The sequence below is a fragment of the Mytilus edulis genome, chromosome 5, assembly GCF_963676685.1.
Source record: "Mytilus edulis chromosome 5, xbMytEdul2.2, whole genome shotgun sequence".
Lineage (NCBI taxonomy): Eukaryota > Metazoa > Mollusca > Bivalvia > Mytilida > Mytilidae > Mytilus > Mytilus edulis.
The window spans coordinates 12,827,533-12,843,265 of NC_092348.1; the positions used below are offsets into that span (position 1 = coordinate 12,827,533).

General features: G+C 31.1%; 1 protein-coding gene across 2 annotated transcripts; it reads right to left on the reverse strand.

Annotated features, from left to right (window-relative positions):
- Positions 1–689: 689 nt before the first annotated feature.
- On the reverse strand, positions 690–13,020 carry LOC139523001 (glutathione peroxidase 1-like). Of its 2 annotated transcripts, XM_071316716.1 has the most exons (3): positions 12,946–13,020; positions 12,207–12,582; positions 929–1,522 (listed from the first exon to the last, which is right to left on the reverse strand). In XM_071316716.1, the coding sequence occupies exons 2-3, from the start codon at positions 12,399–12,401 to the stop codon at positions 1,058–1,060; spliced, it is 660 nt and encodes a 219-aa protein (XP_071172817.1). In that variant the 5' UTR covers positions 12,402–12,582; positions 12,946–13,020; the 3' UTR covers positions 929–1,057. The 2 variants fall into 2 exon arrangements, with proteins under 2 accessions (XP_071172815.1, XP_071172817.1); XM_071316714.1 differs by lacking the exon at positions 12,946–13,020 and having other exon boundaries at positions 690–1,522; positions 12,207–12,939.
- Positions 13,021–15,733: the final 2,713 nt, after the last annotated feature.

A 15,733-nucleotide genomic window follows, 5' to 3' on the forward strand; every position in this document is an offset into this window, starting at 1 on the left:
ATCATTTATGTCTGCATTATTGTCAGGACTATATCATTTATTTCTGCATTATTGTCAGGACTATATCATTTATGTCTGCAATTATTGTCAGGACTATATCATTTATTTCTGCATTATTGTCAGGACTATATCATTTATGTCTGCATTATTGTCAGGACTATATCATTTATTTCTACATTATTGTCAGGACTATATCATTTATTTCTACATTATTGTCAGGACTATATCATTTATTTCTACATTATTGTCAGGACTATATCATTTATGTCTGCATTATTGTCAGGACTATATCATTTATGTCTGCCATTATTGTCAGGACTATATCATTTATGTCTGCCATTATTGTCAGGACTATATCATTTATGTCTGCATTATTGTCAGGACTATATCATTTATGTCTGCCATTATTGTCAGGACTATATCATTTATGTCTGCCATTATTGTCAGGACTATATCATTTATGTCTGCATTATTGTCAGGACTATATCATTTATGTCTGCCATTATTGTCAGGACTATATCATTTATGTCTGCATTATTGTCAGGACTATATCATTTATGTCTGCCATTATTGTTAGGACTATATCATTTATGTCTGCCATTATTGTCAGGACTATATCATTTATGTCTGCATTATTGTCAGGACTATATCATTTAACTTATCACTGAAATAATTAGAAATTAACATGATTGAAGAAGTTGCTATTTATGTAATATAAAGTGACCAAACATAATGACTCTTCGTTATTCGTCCTTTTGTGTACAGTTATTTGTGTATGCCAATCATAAGAAAATAACTACGTAGTATTCAGACTATTTTTTTCTCAAGTATTTCATAAAAAAGTCCCTGTATTATAAAAGTGTCTATGAAGCCGAGAATATATTTTGTAAAAAAAATATAGTCTGCATAAAATATATATTGCATATTGTCATTATGAAAAGACTTTGACCTAAGTCTATGCATACGCAATTTTTGTCGATGTATATGATTATTAAAAGATAGTATAAATATATCCACAGCTTTCTCAGTATTCTTTTTCACATACATAATTTATGAATCAGTGATGAACAACATGAAGATGTTCCTTTGGCTGCTTTGGTATTCGTTTAAGTTGTATTTCTATATCTCGTTTGATTTGTTCGAATGATGCTTTTTGTGTATAACGTTTTACTGGAGTTCCATCATGCGATATAATAAATTTCTCATAGTTTCCACTAACGTCATGGCGCGTAACGGGATCCCAGCAAATAAATGTATGATCTTTCGAGATTTGACAGTCGTCGTCTGCTGGATACGGCTGTTTCATTTTCAAAAATTCATAAATCGGGTGACAATCTGATCCATTCACTAAAACTTTAGAAAACAAAACGAATCTAGGCTCAAATTTTGACCCTGGTCGTACATAGTAGAAGAACGGTGACATTTCCGTGTTCTCCAGTGGTTCCAGTTTTCCAAGTTGATTTGAGGGAAACACAAGAACCACCAGTCCTCTTGTTCCACAAGTACTGACAAGTTCATTCAGCTGAAAATAAATAAAATACGAACAAATAAAATGTTTGTAATGATAATTACTTATCTAATACAACGGAATTTATATATTTATTTTTACATAAGAAAAATATTATTTGCTATAACCACTATTACCTTACATTTCTAGGAATATGATTTGTTAAAAGCGACCTCGTGGAGATCGTGTATATTCCATTTTAGGTTAGTAGGGAGGCGGGGCTTATTTCAATACACGGTTAGTAGCGGATTTACGACTTATGCACTATAATATTTAATTATTTAAAAGTATTGAAAGTTCTGTTTAATATTGTTATATCAAGGTTGTTGATAATAGATATTTATCGTTTACATTAGTTTTTGGTGAAAAATAATTGAAGAAGGTTCTTAAAATTGAACACTTGAACACTTTAATACAGAAATAAGAAGATGTGTTATGATAGCAAATCAGACAACTTTAGTCTAAATTAATCAAATAAAGATAGTCGGTAAGATACATTCGTTACATAGTGTGCTAGTGACCTAAAATGATATATACAGGGTAAGTAAATTCCATATGGGGTTCGAGCTTCGCTTTCATCCCATATGGAAATTACTAACCCTGTATGTATCATATTAGATCACTGACACACTATGTAACTAATATTACACCCCAAAACCCACGCACGTTTATTATCGGTCAGTCAGTTATATTGTTAAACCTTTTCACTGAACGAAAGGATGAATCGAATTACAGTTGATGTATGGTTTAAGCGAACAGATCAAACGGTTGTTTTATGTGCCAGTAGGACCCACATCAACCGTTTAAGCGAGTTGCTATCATGTGACAAGAACATCAGGGATTTATCATTCAACGCCATATTTAAGTTACCATACACATCATTTCTTAGTTCACGCTTTCTGTACTTGATTTTTTAAAAAGAAATTATATATTATTAAAGACAAGTCATAACTTTTGATACATATACATATGTTTAGTTTATAGCTTATACTTTCAGTATGAATATTTACAGACAAGCCAATGGTTGGAACTTTTGTATGCAGTATGTTGCGTGAAATGCCAGTAAGGCCGTGTCTGTTTTTTTCTTTGTTTTGCGTCAACTGATTCTGAGAAAACCTACCAGACAGCAAGAAAAAAAACACACACAAAGAAAATAACACAAGAGTCTGCTTAAGTTCTTGACTGATTAACAGTGACTTTAGATCAATACTGTCATATCTAAGTGAAAGAGCAAACATGACAAACAGGAAATTTAGCAATGTACAAACTTGATATGACTATATTCTGAGAAATGGCCTTGGTATTTCAAACATTTCCCATTTATACTGAAGCCTTTGAGAAGAGACATGTTTTGATCTGAGATGTGTCATGTTGTATTAAAACCTATGTATAATCAATAATTCCCTGTATCAAATCAATAATGCTTTAAGCATGAATTATCTCCCATTTGCAGAGTTATCTTCCTATAATTGGAATACTTTATGTAAACTTTTTGGCAATATATTAATATTTTGTTCTGCATACTTTTTTTTCAGAAAATAAACTAATGAAATTATGTTTTATATCTTAATATCTTGTGGAATTAAAAATGTACATACTAATTTATCCTATCTTATCAGACAGTAGATATCATTTAAAGAAATTTATTAGAAATATTTGCAAAAACTACTATTTTTCATTTAAAAAAGTATAAAAATTTATTTCAATTATAAAATAAGATAACTGTGCAAATGGGAGGTAACTCTTGCTTCAAGCAAGTAAGGAACGCCTACTGTAAGACCTGTACCAAGGAAGAACCATTACAGTGAAATTGGTTGATCTTTTCAATATCAAATTTAGTGAATCTTAATATTAAATAAAAGCTCTGATACATTCAAATGTTTTATTAATTGAAAACAATTCTTAAAACAAAATTTAAAACAAATAAATCAAAACTTAACATGAGAACTAAAGTATAAACTTAACAGGAGAATTAAAGTATTGGCTGAATATTTATAAACAAAAAATGAAGAAAAAAAAACATAAAAAAATTATTTAAGAAACCTTTGGCACTAATACAAACAAATTAAAGTCTTTTACATAAACAAATCAAGTGATATGTATATTAAATGAATGTAAATAATTAAAGATCTACTTTAATAACATAATAAATTTGCTACACAGAAAAAAGCATTTACAAATTAATACTGTGGAATTTAATACTGTCACCTTTGAATTCAAACCTGTACATAAAATCAGCAATTTTCAAATGTTTCACAAACATAACATTTTATCAGAGTTTTATCCCCTATGGTGATAGGTTCATTGAATCTTGTATTTAACGTGTCTCTTATGCTGGCTACGTAAAGGCTCTCTAGGATCTGAGAAAAAGTTTCTGTGCCGGCGAGCGGAAAGGCATATGGAGCCAGAACGATCCTTTTATCTTTGAAAAGTGAAACACAAACGATCTCGCTCGAAGTCAAGATCGCTTAAACGCTTTAAATAAGGAGCGTACTTGTTATTTAAAGCGCAAAATAGATTTGAGTATAAGAATACACAAAAACACGGCTGGAAACACCCGGAAAATACGGATTTTCTACTGACGAACAAAAAAAAGTTTGTGTTTGTTTTTGACACAAATTGGCCGAAAACCTACCCGCACGCGGACGCAAAACAAATAAAAAAACAACTATGGCCTAATTCTGTGGAACGCCTTGTATCAAACTTTTTGAAAACTGCTGTTTAATGTATGCACAATCAAACACACATCACTGTATCCAATTGAATAAAAATGCAACTAAGCTAGTAATAAGTCATAAAATAAACAAGAACATTATTTCATCGAATTTGAAACTACCATTACAATTTATTTAAAGAAAAATCATTTAATAGGCCCCACAATGTAAACATATTGATTTTTTATGTTACAGAAAGTAATATAGCAACATACGGTTACGAAATCAATACATTTATCGCTTTCATAAGGAAGAAATGTTAAATTATGCAGCGTTATATGCACATTCAAGAATGCTGAAGTCAAATATTGTTTGTTTTTAAAATCGAATTTTAATGTTTAACAAGAGTAAATATTTATTGTCAATACCAATATGATAACAAGATTTTAATAGCAACGAGCAAACAAAGTTATCTAAAGTGTTCATAATCCTTCAGATTTCAAATTAAGGGAAACATTAAATTAAAGTTAAAAAAAATAAATCTGCATCTGCGTACTAACTTATAATACAGAAATGTAAAAAGGACTGCATAATTATGATCCTTATGATAAATTATAAATTTAATATGTTATTTTGTTTACTTAATAATTTTGATCAAAACGTGCGTTGCAAACATACAGAATTTCGTCAACTACATAAAGCTAGTACGATGTTTTTTAGGTGTGGAACCAATGCGAAAACCGCATTGATCTAATATACATTCTTCTTAACAGGACTTCAAACCAAAATAACACAACCACCAATTTTTTACGACCACGGACGGTCTATGTGCCGGTAAATACCTGTTCACAAGTCTCTTACAAAAACATTTTTCTTAAACTATGCACGTAGTAATTTTCTTTAATGGTACAAAGAACAATTAAGGCTTCGGTCAAAACAACCAACTCAATCCAAGTGAAATTAAACCGTTCTTTTGAGAGGCAAAGGTGTAATTTAACAAAAAAATCTAATAGAAATAATTGCTACAGTATGAAGAAAATCACTTACCCGGTTCAATTACTTTAATCGTGTGAACTTTTTATAGATAAAGTTCAAAGTATTAGAGAAAAGGAAATTTACATTATACATTCATCAATTTATTAAAAAGAGTAAAACTAATTAAATCATAAGCAGTAAAATTAACTTGTCGAAGTAATTAAAAATGAATGAAAAGAACTGGATATAAATAAATGGTCCACATTACGTATTATTATGTTCAGTCACAAGGGTTGACATTTCTATGTAAGTCACTCACTTATGCCATTCTATTAATACATTTGACTTTAACTTCAATTCAATTGTACGCTAAGAATAAAGAAGCAATTGAAGTGCAACTTTCTAAATGGTAAAAAGAAAAGTGTAATGTCTGTAATATTAGTGCCTTTTTTGTCGACGTCTTTTAAGTGTTGATCAGGGAGATAGCAATATGACTGTGAGATCCGATATAACTGCAGTTGTAGTAGTTTGGGACATATTTGTACTGTCTGTTTTGTGGGGGTAATGGACCATCCTGCATATTTTTATAACTACACCATAGACCGAGTAACATAGAACTGAGCAACTATATAAGATAATCATACGGCCTTCAACAATGAGCAAAACCCATACAATATAGCAAGCCATGAAAGTACCCGAAATGTATAACAATTCAAATCAGAAAGCCTATATGGATAATGGCAAGATTTTTGTACAAAACAATTATCGAAAAACAGAGATGATATACATCAATACTTATGTAAAACAACTTGCTTGTAGTAATGTTTATTAGTACGAAACAGCATATGAATGGAATTTATAAATGAATAATCTCGAACACATGTCTAATTTTACTTTTTTAATAAATCAAATTAATAAGTTGATATGTAAAACAGATTAAAAACCCTTATGTAATTTGAATCGTTTTATCATCTGATAATAACTGAGTATACAATGTTACAATTGTTCTACTTGTACTGATATATCAAATAGGTATTTTTCTCATGACAGAGAAAAATAAATTGAATGTTTAGGTGACTTTTAGAAAACAGACATATAATGCATTCTATGTAGTATTCATCAACACGTAAGCACCCTAAATGCTTTAGCGTACTAGAACAGTGTTTCTTCGTGAAATATATTTAAAATATGTTAATCAATAAGGGCAACGCAATACAATGCATTCCAAAGGATGTATATATTTAAAGAGAGAGATCAGTTATTCTTTGTAAATTTCTATAGAATGTATTACTTACCGTTATTTACACATATATGACTAATATGATGTAATGAATCTTTTTTATAAACCGGAACCTTTACAATATCTGAACGTTGACTTAATGGAACTCATCATAGATACCAGGATCAAAATTTTATATATATGCCAGACGCGCGTTTCGTCTACAAAAGACTCATCAGTGACTCTCGAATCAAAAAATGTTTAAAAGGCCAAATAAAGTACGATGTTGAACTTACACCAATATTTTATCAATACACCACACACGAAGTTCAGGCAACTTTAAATTCTTTGAATCAACGAGATGCATATTGCCCCTCTGTAATATATAAAGACGTTTTGTAAACTGTTGCCATTTTGATTTTAATAGAATAAAAATGTACGCACTGCTGATTTGGAGCTAATACTAGTATTAATGTTATGGATACTAATATAAAGACTCTTCAATCAATTAATCAGTCAATCAGGAATTTGACAAAGAATTTTTATATGAGTAAAAGGGAAACTCAAAGGATTACTGGGAATAAGAAAGAAGGTCTTCAAATCGGTACCCCTTATCAAAGTGAGATGTCTGTTTGACTGTGAGGGATGGATAAATTCCCAGTAAGGCCCGAACAGAATAGGAACGTTAAATTAGATCTAGATGCATTTTAAAGAGAATACCACACTCTCTGTCATTATGAAACCCTGGAACAACTCTATGAAGGAACCATAGAAGGTCTATTGTAAGTTTCTGTCCCTATCCATTCTTTCCTAATTGACCAATGTCATCCCCCATTTTCCATCCATCATCCCCGGTCGAAGAACGTACCTATTGTTTTTATTGTTGATAATTTGTCCTCGTCCGAAAAAAGGCAAGAAATGTGCTACTGAACGTCAAAAAACAATAAATATACAATCAATCATATAACAAACTAAAATCAGACCCGAATTGGATTTCGGAGATCATACAGACAAACACATACAGAAGCCGTCTCCCACAAAGCACACGATAACGGTGTTAAAATATTTAGTGTTTTAGAATGGACGTATCTTTGATAAACATATTACTTTCCCTAACGTGTGAATAGCCTATCCAGTGCCCATTATTTGTATATTTTGAGAAATTATAGGTTAATCCACATTGAACGATGATAGATATGTGATAGCACTGAACTTGTCCTAATATTTAAATATTATGAAACCTTTTGATATTGATTTTAAATATTTACTTTTGGTGAAGACCTATCAATCTGAGCATTAAATATTCAAAAAATATTTACGCCTTGAAGTTGCACTAAAAAACAGTCAACGATATATGTAGTTTGCATTCTTTTGAATTTAGTGATATATTTGTACTTCGTTCAACCAAAATCAGAATGCATTAAGGATTCTTTAAATATATGTTTCCTTTTAGTTGCATTTACGTCAATAGAATATTGAAAAGTAAGTGGTCCTTAAAAAGTTTTTTGTTTATTTTGCAGGTTCCGTAGTAACATCAATTGTACATTCACATGTTTGCGAATCAATTTCTTTTTTCCCTGACGTACGACCATACAGTAACGTATGCGTGAAAGAAGTCTTAGCATTTTCAAATATGTTTCTACAATCATTTATATATTTGTTTGGTTTTACTCTACGTTTAGGTGCGCAAAAATAACTTGGATTATGATGCATAGTAACATTGTTTGTTTATCGAGACTAGGTATCAAACCAGATGTAATCTATCATTTTCTCTATCGAGACTAGGTATCAAACCAGATTTAACCCACCATTTTCTACAAGTCAGGAATATGGCAGTTGTTATTAATTCGTTTGATGTGTTTGAGGCTGTGAAATTTTCCATTTGACTAGGGATTATTCCGTTTTGAATTTTCCTCGAAGTTCGGTATTTTTTGTGATTTTACTTTTCATTCGAAATTTTATTATTACTATAACTTGTGTAACTTGTATAAGTACTATGTAATACCTATAATAACATATTTCCATGCTACCACCCCCAGTAATTATGATGCAATCGATATAAATTTACAAACTATATTTTCTTTTTTAAACGAATATTTGAGATCAATCAATTATTTAGAACAAATGTTATTAAACAATAATTTTTTTTTATCACAGGACGCGCGATGGCAAAGCAGTAAACGGATGATATGCGATACAAGAAAACAAAAGTCACAGAACTACACAGAGCAAACGGGTCGTATTAAAACTGAGAGTCAACCAGCAATGAAAATGTGAGGACAATGTACTATATAAGTACCAACGTTTTCCATGTGTTAGTATTTAAGATCTCTCTTTCTTATTTTTTTTGCATCAGTTCTGTTTCCGTTAGTTTTGCTGTCCGGTGTTTGTTTGCTTTTATGATTTGCAACAAGGAGTTATATAGTAAGACTACAGCAAATGAAGATTAATGTTCGGAGTGACGAACTTTAAACAAAACCCGGCAAAAAGATATCGCATTAATCTTCATATGGTGCGTTAAATCATCATTAATATGAACATACACAATAACGATCATTAAAAACAAATAGTGACTGCATTATAAACTTATTTAGCCAAACATTAAGCCACTAAAGTCAATTAAAGAAAACATACTTATAGGATTCATTTTCATTTTGCACCCTTATGTTCGTTCGTTAGTAGGATGTTATTATGAAAAGTGTGTATAAAATTAAATCACACACAACTTTGATTTCAGAATTATTGGCTGTCACTATAAACTTATCAAACTTAACATTTAACATTTATATGTGTTGCTAAGCTAAAAAAAAAGTACGTCTTCTTCATAAAATTGTTTGTTTTGTGTTCCCTTTTGTTATTCTAGGTTGTGAGTAACCAACCAAAAGTTGTGTGAAATGTGATCGCATAATACTTTGGAAAGTTGCGTGAAATGTGATCGCATAATACTTTGGAAAGTTGCGTGAAATGTGATCGCATAATACTTTGAAAAGTTGCGTGAAATGTGATCGCATAATACTTTGGAAAGTTGCGTGAAATGTGATCGCATAATACTTTGGAAAGTTGCGTGAAATGTGATCGCATAATACTTTGGAAAGTTGCGTGAAATGTGATCGCATAATACTTTGGAAAGTTGCGTGAAATGTGATCGCATAATACTTTGGAAAGTTGCGTGAAATGTGATCGCATAATACTTTGGAAAGTTGTGTGAAATGTGATCGCATAATACTTTTGAAAAAGTCATCGAAGATACCAAATTTATAATTTGGTACAAGAACATAAAAACAATTCGTATGTCGGATGTTATTATTATAAAAAGTGTGTATAAATCAAGATCGCACACGACTTTGATTTCAAGTCAAATGGCTGTCATTATAAACTTTATATCAAAATTAAATTTATACGTGTTGCTAAGCTTAATAAAAGTTCTTCTTCTTCATGAAATTGTTTGTTTTGTGATCCCTTACTTTTTTTTTATATTATTCTTGGTAATAAATTATTCAAAGTTTATGTGAAATGTGATCACATACCACTTGGGAAAAACTCATACCGATACAAGGCTGATAATTTGGTACAAGAACACAACAAACAACTCATAAGATAAATACAAAAACAAAAACCACGGACCACGGACCACCCTAACATAACGGTACTTGAAATTCAATAGTTGTTCAACTACAGATACCTTGCCTCTTATGCCTGTCATTTTATGCAAGTTATCTTACAGTAAATATTAATATGATAATTTTATTTACTATGCACGTAATCTTAAACTTGATTCATAAGTGGTATGACTACAATTTATAACGCACTTCTTAAACAGTCGGTATATATTAAATTATACGACATCATAATCCTAGCCAACAACATGTCTGAAATGAAAAAAATGTTACCCTTCGAAATTGATAGCTTTATATCGATAAACTATTTAAATATGTTGCACTCGAAATATATATATGGTTATGATTTTTTATCGTGAAAAGTAAAATCACAAAAAATAACTCCGAGGAAAATTTAAAACGGAAAGTCCCGAACCAAATGGCAAAATCAAAAACTCAAATACATCAATCGAATGGACAACAACTGATCAATGGTTTGTCTTTATTTTAGGTGATGCTTTACTGTTTTCATTTCTATATTATCTCATTTCAGGTCGACTTGAATGTTGTCATGAATTCTTGTTCTGTCATATCCCATGTAAACTTTGGTTTGTTACATATACATAAACATTGACAATTCAACACAGCAAGGGCAAAACAAATCACAGTTTTAAGAACTTTAGTTAAAAAAGAGGGAAGAAAGATACCAGAGGGACAGTCAAACTCATAAATCGAAATTAAACTGACAACGCCATGGCTAAAAATGAAAAGGACAAACAAACAATCAATAGTACACAAGATACAACATAGAAAACTAAAGAATAAACAACAAAAACCCTACCAAAAACTAGGGGTGATCTCAGGTGCTCCGGAAGGGTAAGCAGATCCTGCTCCACATGTGGCACCCGTCGTGTTGTTTATGAGATAACAAATCCGGTAAATAGTCTAATTCTGTAGGTAACACTCATGAAAGGGAAGGGGATTATAGTTACGACGTAAGGAACATATCCGATATCATTTGGAAAACGGTTATTCCGTAACGGTCAACCAACTCGTGATGGCGTCCGTAAAATTTACGAAGGGATGATTTCAACTTCACCATTTAGAACTCTTGGTTTAATAGCTTCCTTGTGAGGAACAACCCTCTATCAAGAAAATCATGATAGGAAATGCCAGCACGGGAATATCATATCAATTGGGAGATATATACACCGTATGCAGGTGCTGCTGGAATGTTGCTACTTAGAAATGGAAAATTCACAATTGGAAAGCTGAAATCATCTCTTTTATCGTAAAGTTTTGTTTTAATCTACCCTCATTGTCAATTTCTAGATGTAAGTCAAATATGAGGCCGACTTAACTGTATCTGTTGTATCCTTTATCTCTAGTTCATTGGGATAGATGCATTCGACATAGTCACCAAATTTTGATCATCTATATAGCGGAAAGTAGAGTTAAAGGATATTACTAACTTCTTATCTTTCTTCCTAAGAAGTTCCTGTATGAAGTCAGCCTCATAATAACAAAGAAACAAGTCGACAAGAAGAGGGGCACAATTCGTTCCCATTGGAATGCCGATAGTCTGTTGAAAAACACGTCCTCCGAACGTACCAAATATGTTGTCAATCAAGAAATCAAGCATCTTGATTATGTCAGTTTCAGAGAATGTTTTGTTTGAATCAGAGTGATTCTTTACAAAGTAGGATTTATCCCTTCCTTAGTGGGGTTCGTGTTGTTTATTCTTTAGTTTTCTATGTTGTGTCATGTGTGCTGTTGTTTGTTTGTCTTTTTCTTCTTTAGCCATGGCGTCGTCAGTTTTTTGTTTGATTTATGAGTTTGACTGTCCCTTTGGTATCTTTCGTCCCTCTTTTAGACAAGATACTTGTATCTTCGTTGGCTATTCTTTTTTATGAAACAAAGCAATACCAACTCTTTCAATTTGTCTTTTAGTTTAGAATGTGGAATACTTGTATAAAATGTAGAAAAGTCAAATATTTTAATACTATTACAAGATGAAAGAGAGTTAGATTGTATGTATTCTAAAAGATCTTTGGAATTTTTAAGTATCCACATCTGATTTACGCCACCTCTAGAATAGGCAGTTTCACAATAACTTTGAAGCCCGTCTTTGATTGCTGATAGCTATGCGTTCTAAACAAGCTATACGTTACTGACATAAAATATATTTTTTTTCGTTTATAAAGCATAAATGAATTGCTGAAAAGACATCTCTTTAAAGTATAAATTAATATCACCTGCAATAATTCCTTTTTAGTATTCTTGTCACAGCTCGCCATGTTGACCACCAATGTTACTTTTCCATCATACTTAGTAAATTGTTCCATTTTACCATTAGAAAGAACCGCTGAGAGTTCATAGAAAGATGAAACACAAGACATTGGAATCAGCTTCCCACATGACGATGACGGACTATGGTTGTGGTTATTCATCCCGAAGTTCTGCCAGAATTTCAAACTATATAAGGATCTACCACATCAAATGAAGACGAAGTTTCTTTTATTTTAAAATGTATCTTCTCCCATACAGTTTCAAAGTATAATTTTCCTTTTGCCTTTTCGTATTCTTTGTTTCAGTGCTATTGCAGTCCTTAAAATTTCTATTAATATTTATCTGTAACAGAGTCAACTTAAGTAATTGAGTTGTATATCTATGACACCACTGTGTGTTTATTAATTATTCCGTGTATCACTTAAGTATTCAATTCAGTATATTTCAATATACTCCCGTTATACTATTGCTTCCGCCCGATACAATTTCTACAATATATATTTTTCTCTTAAGTGGAAAATCAAATCACGACTTCAAACGTCCTCTCATATCAAAATTTTTCTATTGATCGAAGATTTTATTTCATACAAATTTAAACAAGATGTAAATCCTAGACCTTTCAGCACAGATAAAAATTTAATCCCGTAATGAATGTATACAAGTTCTTTCAGAAATAGCCCAGGTGAATCCTGTTATATATGTTACCTTTTATTCATACTCTAAACCAACCTATGCCATTTCTCGATCATCTATAAAGTTTCCATCTTGATGGTAAAAATCTATAATACCTATATAAACGACAGGTGTATATAGATATTTATTGTATATGAGTTTAACGATACAATTATTTGACATTTTTAGTAAAAGTTGATTTAAATATATTTCATAGGGATCGTAGCTAAAAGGAAATAAGAGAGTTGTTTATTACGTTAAATAAGTACTTATTGGACGACCTGATATGTTACAGGCATTTTTATTTATTCGGTCATTATTGTTTTTAAATATTTGTTATTGTTTTAAGTAAATGTAAATACTATATGTTAAATATTATGCCATAAAGTTCTAGTGATTAAAATATTGAATAACATATACAAAAAAGTTTATAAGAATAAGAAAATGTAAGTACATTTGTATATATTTGACACAGTCATCCCATGAAAAGTGCACATTTGATTGAATGTTGCATTATGCACAAATCGGAAGCGTCTATTCTATTTTGAGTTTTTCTCTAGTTTGCACACAGAAAGAGGAACTATGACAAAAAAATTCTTCTTTGTTTATATTTTTTAGGGATCCTTCAATTATTGAAAATTAATCGCCGTTTGATTTTTAAAAAAGAATCGTTAAAAATGTTGAAAAGTTTCATACAGCTATTCAGTTGCAATTTTTGGAGTAAATACTATCCATTTGAAGTAAAACCATGTAAACCAACGTAAAATGTATAAAAACAGTATACTAAATTATTTGCTCCAATGAAGTATTACACATATATATTTAATTCTACTTCCATAGTTAGTCTAAATAATCTGATTTAATCGTTTTCATTAAAAACCTAATACGAAATAATCAAATTTACCGGTGTACGTTTCATTACTCAGCGTTCATAGTCGTGTTTGGGAATATTTATTAATTGATTATAGTTTATCGTGCAAGATAACAAATCCTTGATCCTTTAAATTCCTTTGAAAAAAGATCGTATACCCCCTGCCAACCTTTTCATGTTTTATCGACCAAAATGATATAATATTTTAATGAAATCAAATAATTATTGCGTGATTGCAATTTTATTACTTTTGATAAGTTTTGTTAGGTACAGGCGGATACCTTGAAAATAGAGGTATATAAGTTTATTTCTGACTAAATGAAAATCAGGCATTAATCAATCGAAATAGATTTTACTGTAATTTTATATTCACGATTATTGTTGGTCATAAAGAATCTCTGCTATTGACCAGACTCGAAGGGTTTCTGGGGTATGCACATTTGTCACCTAGACACCTCATGCTAAATGGGGTCGGTGTGAGGGATGAATATATCTAAGCAGTCACGTACGTTTCGAATGCGAACGTAAATACCGATGCCTCTTCAAAAGAAAGTGGCATAGTATCTGCACGTTAAACTAACTCTTTGATGGATCCGCCTAGCAAACAGTCTAATGTATTATTTCCGTCCCTTATCTATCACCTCTGTTTCTGCGGCAGTCTAATTTTCCAGTACTTTGCACCGGTCCTGCTACTTTTGCATAGCATAACTATTGCATACATCAACTGTTAAAAAGTATGCATTAAACGTTAACATGACTAAAAAGCAAAACACACATATCAATATAAAAAGTAAAAAATACTCAACTCCTAGGAAAATTAAAACGAAGAGTCCTTAATAAAATGGCAAAATCAAAAGCTCAAACATATCAAAGGAATGGATCACAACTGTTATATTCATGACTTGGGACAGGTATTTTCTGTACGAAAAAAAGATGGATAGAACCTGGTTGTATAGCTTAATAAACCTCTTACTTGTATGAAATAAAAGATATGTGACATCTACCTGATGTTTTATCAATGGATTATCCTTTACATATTTTTTTGTTTTTAATGCATGTGTTATGATGATATATCTGTTTCCGAAATACGTGTTTGTGACCATTGATCAATATATCAGTTGTGTTTCAATTGTAATATCGATTTTCTACGGTAAATATGTTTTCCCCCAACAAAACAAAGTTAATTATAATGCGTGAATTTTAATATTTTTGTGAAATCACCAATAGCGACTATCATAAATTTCTCTTTTTTGTTTTAACCAGCATTGAGTGACACGAGAGTTACTTACCAATTGCAGCACCTAATATAACCCCAGCTATTTTCTTAGTATTTAGTTTGATGTTGTGTAAAGAGTAAAATCACAAAAATACCGAACTTCGAGAAAAATTTAAAACGGAAAGTCCCTAATCCAATGACAATATCAAAAGCTGAAACACATTAAACGAATGAATATCAAATGTCATATTCTTCACTTGGTACACGCATTTTCTTATGTAGAAAATGGTGGATTGAACCTGGTTTTATGGTTAGCTACACCTATCACTAGAATGACATTCCATTTTATTGACAATAATGTATGACAAACAAACAGACATACTAGGTAATGTTTTGTGGACTGTTAGTCTCTTTATTGGTGTTTTTGGATCACATGTAGCTTGTTATATCTTATATGGCTTTATTTTCACCTTTGTTTTCTTTTTTCCTATTTTTATTTATATTATCCAAATATTAAAATGCTTGATGGAAGGGGTATAAGGATTTGTAGTCGGGTTGTTTTCTTGGCTTTAGTAGACACAAATAAAACACTTCTCAGGTTTTGGATTCTAATTTATTACGATATCGAAAAGTTGTAAACAAAAGACCCTGTAATTAAATATAAAATTATAAACAACGGTTCAAGAATAATAGCATGAGTACAACGAGAACTCAATGAATTTCCAATTAAAATA

Excerpts from the sequence above, each read along its gene's own strand:
- LOC139523001 (XM_071316714.1), bottom strand. The coding sequence starts at position 12,401 with ATGAATAACCACAACCATAGTCCGTCATCGTCATGTGGGAAGCTGATT. Across the intron at positions 1,523-12,206 it reads CTAAAAAGGAATTATTGCAG|CTGAATGAACTTGTCAGTAC; the intron begins GTGATATTAATT and ends ATTTATTTTCAG.